The sequence below is a fragment of the Musa acuminata genome, chromosome BXJ3-7 (genome assembly GCF_036884655.1).
Source record: "Musa acuminata AAA Group cultivar baxijiao chromosome BXJ3-7, Cavendish_Baxijiao_AAA, whole genome shotgun sequence".
Classification (NCBI taxonomy): Eukaryota; Viridiplantae; Streptophyta; class Magnoliopsida; order Zingiberales; family Musaceae; genus Musa; species Musa acuminata.
The window spans coordinates 36,611,636-36,621,370 of NC_088355.1; the positions used below are offsets into that span (position 1 = coordinate 36,611,636).

At 37.4% G+C, this 9,735-nt stretch overlaps 1 protein-coding gene across 5 annotated transcripts in view; it reads right to left on the reverse strand.

Annotated features, from left to right (window-relative positions):
* Positions 1-8,253, reverse strand: part of LOC135643336 (probable histone acetyltransferase HAC-like 1) — a 28,167-nt gene extending 19,914 nt beyond the window's left edge. Inside the window, exons 1-6 of one of the 5 annotated variants that reach the window (XR_010498214.1) lie at positions 7,938-8,253; positions 7,049-7,414; positions 3,404-3,512; positions 2,842-3,154; positions 2,275-2,766; positions 301-2,069 (exon numbers count right to left, since the gene is read on the reverse strand). Coding sequence is in view for 4 of the 5 variants with exons in the window: in XM_065160157.1 (XP_065016229.1) it covers positions 301-2,069; positions 2,275-2,766; positions 2,842-3,154; positions 3,404-3,512; positions 7,049-7,230 (2,865 nt within the window). In the remaining variant the exon portion in view is untranslated. The other 4 variants (XM_065160159.1, XM_065160157.1, XM_065160158.1 and 1 more) reach the window with 4 other exon arrangements.
* Positions 8,254-9,735: the final 1,482 nt, after the last annotated feature.

Below are 9,735 nucleotides of genomic sequence, written 5' to 3' on the forward strand. Positions count from 1 at the left end.
CACACGAGCCCTTTATAGAAGTACCAAACAGTCAACAATGTTAAGGCTTAAGCATAAAAAAGATATAAGCCACTTAACTAAAAGAAGTAGAGAAACTATTAAGTGAAGAGGAACAGCAAGTAGTTATCTTAAACAATCATTTAAATAATGGAGAACATAAGAATGCTGTTATGCAGATACAAGGGTATCCAAAAAAGGGGAAAATCCATAAATGGGCTTTGCCAAGCTAAAAAATATCTTTGTCAGTTGAAATATGAAAAAGTAACACAAGAATAATATTGAGCATGTCAAAAACTTAACCTGACCAATCCATTGCCTCAGACCAATTATATGCTCCTTAATTTGTTCCGGAGTGAACAATTCAATCAACGAGACTCCTTTGATCTTTGGCTTCCCTGATTTACTTACAGTTACTTGGTCTGTTGATTGGTTATCTGGATTCTGCTTGACTCCAGAGGCAACCTGATCCAACAGCATATCAACTACCATAGTTTCCTGCTTGACATGAGAGTTGACAGGGTTAGAAACACTGTTGTCCTTTTCACAGCTCGTAAAACTCATATTCTCATTGATATCACTGCCAAAAATTGGTAATTTTTCTTGTCCAGGACCAGAAGGTTCTTCCATTTTAACAATGACCTCAGAATTAGCAGATATCTTCACAATGGTTTGTTTGCACTCTGGGGCCTGTGCCTCCTGGAAATCATATTGCTCATTCCCAGAAGGAACACAGACTTCCAAAGCTTCACTGTTAGGAAAAAGAGATATATTTTGAATCTTCACGCGCTTAGATGCAGGCTGACTGTCCTCGGAATATTCAGGAGGAATTGTATCTGTTTTTATTCCATTAGCACATATTTTTATTTCACTCATCAAAACAGTATCAGACAAAGCACAAGCATGTGCCTTATAGTTTGCTGCTATACGATCACGTACTGGAATGCAGACAGGACAATCAGCTGCTTGGCAATTACGGATATGCTCGACAAGTTTCCTAGATTGGAAACAACGTGGAAACTTACACTGCTCACTGTTACAGATATCCATATGCACAACTAGCTCCTGAGCTTTTGTGCAGTTAGCTTCTTTACACAGTCCCTTTATTGATGGACACCTGCGAGCATGATGCAGAAACAATAGCCACCTCATTTGTTTCAAATAATTATGTTGCCTCATAGATTTGTCACGTCTATAATTCACTTCTCTAGCAGAGAGATGAGATTGCGGAGCTTTATCTTGACCTGTTCTTCTTTGATGAAACTCCTCCTGAAGTTGGCATGATGGTTTCTCTGGCATTTGCACTTTCTGTAATGATTGAGGATGCCACTGAAACTGCATGAGTTCTGCTTGCGATCCACTAGATATCCATCCAAAGTTATCCAAAACACCATCAGACTGCAGGTGTGGATGCAACAACTGCTGCGAGTCCTCTGAGACAGAAACTTGAAAATCTTGACAGCTGGGCAAGTAACCAAGAAATTGAGCACTTTTAGAATGACCTTCAGCAAAAGTATTTGGCTGGTGTCGAGTCTGTAATTCTGAAGATTGGACCTGTTGAGCTGCTGACAGACTCAAAGATTCAGAACAGGCCACATTCGCATGAGCAGCCACTAGCTGCTCACCAACATTTGAAGTCATTGAAGACTTTCTCAAAGGACCATTCTTTAGTGTTAGTTGTTGGTTCTGCATGCTTTGCTGATGTCTCTGTGGTAGTTGGAGCTGGTTATGAACAAACTGTGCATAAGCTTGATTAGGCTGCTGTGGAGATTGCTGCAAATGCTGTTGTGATTGAAGCAGAAGCTCCGTGGTAGATTGGGATGACCGGTAATTCGTTTTCTCTGAATGATCAAGCAACTGAGGTCTTGTATTCAGAGGAAGTTGCATAGACTGTAAACTCGCATGATGATTTAGCAACCCTGAGTTTGCTCTTGACTGTAGATGCAAACTTACAGAATTCATGTTGTTCATAACAGACAAACCAGATGAATCAGATCTATGAAGGATCTCATCAGTCGTCTTCACTGTATAATCATCAGTAATCATAGGTGATATTTGTTGCGATAATGATGCTGCAGCAAAACAAAGCTACATCCTCTTAAGTTTTGTCATAAATAGCAAACTTATAATTTAATGACAGACAAAGTGAATTAGCATTAGGCTATGGTATTACACTTGCAACATCATATATACAATGGAAACTAACTACGTGAGTAGAAACTAGAGAAGCAAAAATGAATCGACAGCATTGCTTATCCTTAAAGAAGGAAATATTACTTGGCATCCTTGAATGGTGATGTTGCCGCTCAATGTTCTGCTGCAGAGGCTTTGGAGAACTAGCATAAATATTTGGGCTCAGGAAACTCTCAGATGCTGCAGGCCGACTTAGTTGCATGTTGTTCCCAATTAATCCTAATGCACCATTTACAAGTCCATTTGAGAACCCATAAGGGGAACTCTTGTGCAGAACATTGGACCTCATTTCAGCACCAATTTGAGCACCAAGACTATGCAATATATGGCTGCTTTGACTCGCAAAAAATTGCTTTTGTTGGAATGACCGAAGAGCCACTGTAGACTCAGTGCTATTAAATCCAGCTCCATCAGAAAACTCAGAGTTTGCAGATACTGCCTTTTGATTATCAATTGCAGGAGTTGGTATCATTTGACTAAATTGTCTTTGTATGCTTGTTGATGACATTACACTACTTGTGCATGAACCAAGACCAAAATTGGCAGCTTGGTGCTGGTAACCATTAGAAACAGTTCCTACAACAAATGTACATTCAATCGACAGGAAGAAAACCCCTAGGTTAATAACAGACTAACTAGACAAAAATTTACCATCTGAGGTATTGAGGGAAGCGTTATTTCCAGCATCAGTTGGACCATTTGTAGTTGATATTAAGTTTCCCATGTTTGCTGTGGTCTGAGTTGCAACAATAGTGCCGGTGGCAGTAATTGTAGGGTTCTCTAATTGAACTGAAGTTGCAGCATTAGTGCTGCCATTGTTCAATATACCAGGAGTTGGACTCGTTGTACTACTAGCGGAAGATGTGATATGATGTGATAAGGGCCGATTGTTGTTGAGAACATTCTTTATTACAGAGAATAAATGGTGTTCAACTGGTTCCAGAGCTAAATTCAAATAAATATCCTGATCACAGATCCATTCATGCATCAGATGGGCCATGAAGACTAGCACAGAAACAGAAACAGCTTATAATATAAGGCTGCCTCTGAAGACAGCCTTTTAGCTAAAGATAACTCAAGGATTTAAGCTTTTTTAAAAGTACTTTAAGTAAACTAGTGTTTCCCAGGCTTAAGTAGCAAGCAGATGAATGAGAACTTGAATTCATAAGAGTTTCCATAGAGATGCAAAGAACTATTGGTAGAATAAAGTTACCCTTGTAGAATCCTTGAAGATGCGTTCCTCCAAACGCCTAACAACTTCTGGTAGCCTACGTACCCATTCTTCAGAAAGTGCTTGAGTTCTTCTTTGAAGAATTTTGTAGCTGGAACATCCAAGCATTTGTAATTGTCATAACAAAATGAAAAAGCACATATGTTGACAGTTAAGAGAATGCTAGACTATTTCAACACTAATAAATGAGACAGTGAATGAAGCCTACAATATCAAAATCTGTTAGCATCCACCATAATTCAGAAGAAACTTTCCAACTCTATGAAACTGATAGACTATATGCTCCAATAGAAACTGATGCAAAAGTATCTTATAGTGACTAGTTATTAGATTTCATGATACTCTACTTCCTAGTCACATTGCTTCAATGTGAACAGCAATAAACTAAGAACCAAGTCTACTTAAAAGCCAATCACACTGACCATATGGTCCATGCCATGGCATGATGCACAAATACCACTCTTATGGGAAAGTGCATATTTCATAACAAAAGTGCATTAGGACAAAATTTACAAAGCTCAACAACATTTGCCATATCATCCCACGAGTGAATTTCTCAAATTTTTTAGGTACAACTGCCATGTAATCTAAGAGGTGGTATTTTCTTTTTATTCTTAATACTACCAATTGGTATTACATGTTCAATACAGTGATTTAAAAAATGCTAGGCGCAAAGGTCCCAAAATGCCCGAGGTGTTAAGCGTTCACTTGAGTGAAGCGAGACGCTCTAAATTATTAAAATATAAAAAATATAATATAATTAATAAATATAATTATTTAAATAAAAATATGATATTAAATTAAAATATTACTGTTAACAGTACATTACTTACTATTAACAGTAACAGAGGAGTATAAAAGGCTCATTGATAATATAAAGTAGAAATCAACAGTGAAAAATGATAACAACAACGATGAGAAGCTGGCAATGGTAGTGACGTGGGATTAGTTTAAGACAACTATGGCAGCACTGCAAACGGCAACGATGGTAGTGGCGGAAACTCCAGAGGTCGTTTGTTAGTTACGGAGGAACCTATGGTCCTCTCCCTCAATAGTGGAAGGAACTGAACACATAGTAATGGCCGAAGGAAGCTACGGGCTATTGCTAGGCCGTCGAACCCGTCCGTCGGCAATAAAGGAAGGCTCGGTCCACTGTGTTTGCAGTGGAGGCAATGGTAGTAAGCATCGGCAACGAAGGCAAAAGCAACGCTAGGGTTAGCTCAAGGTCAAGCGGGCATGAAGGGTGGCTCTTGAGGGTAAGAAACTACGTTACTAACTACTGTTGAACTGAACCAAACTTAAGAAGTCTAGTTCGAGGCATATCAATACAACTTGTACTAGAATAATGAGAACAATATTCATGAAATTAAGCTTCTGTCTCAGGTAATATAATCTCTTATATTAACTATGCATGGTAAGGAAATAATACATATCACAATAAACAAAGAGAAACTAGAAAATAAGAGACAAATAGTAAGTATCCAGATTAATATCAGTTTCTAGTGATACTTAAGATGGTAAGTACTTGTTATTCTTGATATGTAGATATTTTACTTTAATTTTGGTGAGTATAATGTAGCAACAAGTCTCCATTAACACAATTTAATATGTCAAGCAAATAGATGCCTGCTTATGAATAATAAGATCCTATCATCTGAACGTATCACAGAGATGACATGAGTAAGGCAAAAGTGAGTCGAACAACCAGCCATATTTATGTTACAAAGTGTTATAGCCCCTAAGCTAGTTCCAGAAGATTATGACAATGGAAATGCCTGGTAAGATGCCAAACAATGCTAGCTTGTAGTTATTTCATGGTTCACAGTTTCTCATTTTCCTCCATTCCTTTTTCTTATTGCGGTGCATCTCCATAATGGCCTTGTTAAAGCATTCCAACATGGAATGACACCCTCAGTTTCTAGAGTCAACTCGTTTCACTGCAGTTTACCATAGCAACTACAGCAAGGTGCCTAGCTCACTGGTTCATATGACTAGCTCTAACAAGCCAACTCTGTTCCTAGTGTAGCTACCCTGCTTTAGCTTAAATGCTCAATATCCAAGTAGGCTTATAAATTTGATCATGACCGAGTGCTTTTTGGATTGTCTCGTTGGCAAGATAAAATGCTGGATCGACATAGGTAAATAATGGAGATCCCCACAATAATGACAACATAAAGCTGGATGTTTATATCCATGGTAACAGAACTAGCAATTTGTCACCTTGACTAATTGGCTTCTAGTCTAATGATTGATGTTATATACCTCCTATATAAGATCTATGATATACATGCATAAATTTATAAGACACAAAAAAAATATTACTTATGTCATATGTATGCATGTGATCAGAATATAAATACATCAGGAACTTCCTTGCAGTTTCTTTAGGTAATAATAGATCAGCATCAAAACAGATCAGACACATAAGTCATATATTGCAGAATTAAAAGTTGTGCTAAAAGGGAAGTTTCTTTGAAAAAGAATGTATTTTCTATTTACTGATACCACAAGGTTTTTCATTGAGCTGAACTGAACTCAAGATGTACAGTCAATAGCCAGGCAACAAAGTGAGACTAGATGTCAAGATGCATGCCAGCTCTAATGCTATGTATTATTTATCTTCATTTTGAATTTTATGACAACTTTGTTAGTTTATAACATGTGTACTGGAAGCAAAAAACAAAAACTTGACTATAACTAAAACCAACCAGCATTGGGCTGAGAAACCAGGTAACATATTAAGCTTGGACTGGAAAGCACATGCTAGCGCAATATTATGTTCTAATTCTGACTTTGGTATGAATTTTGAGGCAACCTGGATAGCTTAATTCATGCATTTGTTGAGTGTCAAAATGTTTCTTTGCTGGATATAAGAAAACACTTTTATAATGGGCACATAGACCAAGGTTTAGAGTCAAGGCCCACCAAAAGATCACTGTATGTCATGTCTGATGAAGTAGTATGCCATATCTATGTGTGCAGTCTGGTCTATCATACAAATTAGATACTTCTTTGAATTTCTTCATGTAATAATAAATTGGTATATGTAATAGGTCAGAAACATAAGTTGTATACTACAGAAAAATGGTGTAAAAATGTAACTAAAGAAGCTCTCATCTTATAAATGACACCATAAGAAGTCTTCCATTGAGATGGTCAATCAAGAAGCCAAATAATATGCTAAGCCTATATGGAAGATGCAGCTAGCTCTAAACCTATTCTTTAATTTTTACAGTTGGTTTGACTTTTAAGATGACTAAGTTATCTTTGCAATAATAAAAAAAATTCTAATAATCAAAGGAGGATGGCCAGAAGCAAAGCAACATGTTAAGCTTGGATAGAAGCAGACAAAGGATACATATAGCAGGGAAACATTGCACCAAAGGGTAATTGGACAACTGATCCCTTGAACCGAGGCAAAAATACCTCCAGCTGAAATAAGATGCCAATTAAAGTTGATGAAGAACAATTAGTGCTTTCTTCCAAGTTCATCACCAAGGAACTCCTAGTCTAGGCTACATCATCACCTTAAGTCACCAAGGCTATTGGATGACACTGAGAATGCATGCCCCATAGTGAAAAAGAAAGAACTGCTGAAACAATTGCAAAGTTGTAAGATTTGCTTACATCTTCTGCCGCATGCTAGAGCGAACATTCTGAAGTTCAGAATCCATGGGTCTTGGTCCAAGACTCTGCATCTGAGGCATCAAGTAACTTCCAAGCTGCTGGGATGGGACAGACACTTGTGTGCTAACTTGGGTAGACATCTGGGTGGAAATCTGCCCAGACAAATGAGCATGAGCAGTCATCTTCCTGCCTTTCGGTACAACAAGCTGGAAACATTCAAGTGCCAATCATAACAATAAAAACCATCGGAGATGAAGGAGCACGGGACTTTTGCTGACGATACAATATTCTCAAATCCCAATACTTAGTGGAATAAAGGCTGTTAACAACATATTTGCTTAATCCATTGAGACCCTGATAAGCAATCTGCAAAGTGATCAATTTCAGCATAGATCATGCATGAAAGTAAATGAAAAATGTTGATAAGTAAGTTGCCTAGCGATAATAACATGCACATAAAATGAAAGCAATAAATAAACTACTTCATCGACACCATACGCCTTTCTAGTTCTGAAGTGTCTTTCGTCCACACACAGCTCATCACAATCAAAAGTGCAGCTTAAACAAAAAATATGATCCTAAGCCCTTCAACTTTCCAACCATCAAAAAACAAAAAACAAAAAAAAATCTACACACGAAGAAGAAATGTCTGGGGCATATCAATGAGCCCTAAATTGGATAAGGTTAAACACCAACGTCAATGGCTCACTGCCACAGAGGCTCAAACCATACGCTAAATTCCAGAAGGAGCTCGATCGCAAAAAGTTACAAATTCTCTTTCCACGATCAAAATAGGACGGTCAAGAGAAGCAAACTCCACATTTGTATCAACGGCCCCAAACCCTAGCTAGCGTAGTATCGATTAAATTAATGCTCGATAAAAACCTACAGTATGAGGCGGCACCGGCGACCTCCGGTACCATTCGTCGCCAGTGCATCAGCCGTGGGACGAATTACGGCGGCGGCGAACGGAGGGGAAAGCACGACGCCGAAGATGGTTTGATGAAGAACAACTCCGACTCCCGTTCCAAGATCCAAGGAGCCGGACGAATTCAAGCGAACGGGAAGGAATCGAGCAGCTGCCCAACCGGCTGAATTAGAATAAGTTAATGAGAACGCGAGGCAACCGCTCCTCTCCTCTTTTCCTCGCTCTCGATCGATAAATTCGATCTTTCGAACAACGCTTCGAGGAAACCTCGAATTGATAATTTCTTTAATTCTGATTTGGAGTTCTTTTTATTTGTTTATTTTTTTTATTTTTTTTATTTATTTTATTTATTTTTATTTTATTTATTTATTATTATTATTATTATTATTATTATTATTTTGGTGGGCGAGTAAAAGAACTTCCTGAGATGAAATGGATTAGAACTAATATTTGGCCTGTGCCCGTGCTTGTATCGCATGGTGCTTAAATTATAGGGTATTTTACCTTAAAAGAGTCCCTAGTGTTATGTTTTAATGATGCTCTCCTGTTTATCTCGGAAGTATTTTTATTTAATAAAAATATCCCTCCCCCTCAACCAGAGGCATTTGATGGTTGCCATCGCTTTAGTCATTGACATCTTATGCTCACTACGAGTGGTGTCACCCTTAATCCCACCTTGAGTGAGTGTCCTCAATGGATGAAGAGTGAGGACGGGAGTATTATCCGAAGTTGGAACATTAAATTTTATGAGTCGATACATATCTTATAATTTCGTTAAGAACAAAGATGAACATTATATGTACATGAAGGTAAGTGGAAGCGTTATCACCATCTTGGTGCTATATATAGATGACATTCCGATCATTGGGAATGATATAGGAATACTCTTCAAAGTAAAGATTTGGCTATCTAGATATTTCTTCATGAAGGACTTAAGAGAAGCATCATATATTTTAGGAATTCAGATCTATAGAGATAGAACCAAGAGGATGCTTGACTTATCTTAGTCCAGGCACATAGATATCATTGTCAAAATATTTGGCATGAAAAATTTCAAGAAATGTCTCATATTGATGAGACATGTGATATCGCTTTATAAGAGTATATCCCTAAAGACTCCTAAAGAATGGGTAGACATAGATAGGATACCCTATGCCTCAACGATAGGATCTATCATATATGCTATGCTATGTATTAGGCCTGATATAGCATATGCTTTGAGTGTCACGAGCAGATATCAGGTGGATCCAAGCTTGGAGCACTAAAAAGTAATAAAGTATATTCTTAAGTACTTGAGAAAGACTAAGGATCTTTTACTAGTATATGAAGGTAGTAACCTCAGTGTTGAGGGTTACACAAACTCGAGTTTCCAATCCGATGTCAATGCCAACAAGTCTAATTCAAGGTATGTGTTCACCCTGAATGAAGGATCATTATGCTAGAAGAGTTTCAAGCAAGATATAATGAAGGATCATTATGCTAGAAGGATCACACAAAGAGATCGTGGCCTGAGGAGCTATAATAGTGGAAAGAGTTACATCCCAAAATAACATTATAGATTTATTAATAAAGTCATTATCTCATATCGTCTTTGAGCATCACAAGGGTTTATTGGGGATCAAATACATATGTGATTGGCATTACGTCAAGTAAGAGATTGATATATATATATATATATATATATATATATATATATATATATATATATATATATATATATATATATATATATATATATATTGTGATGTGAATGAATTTG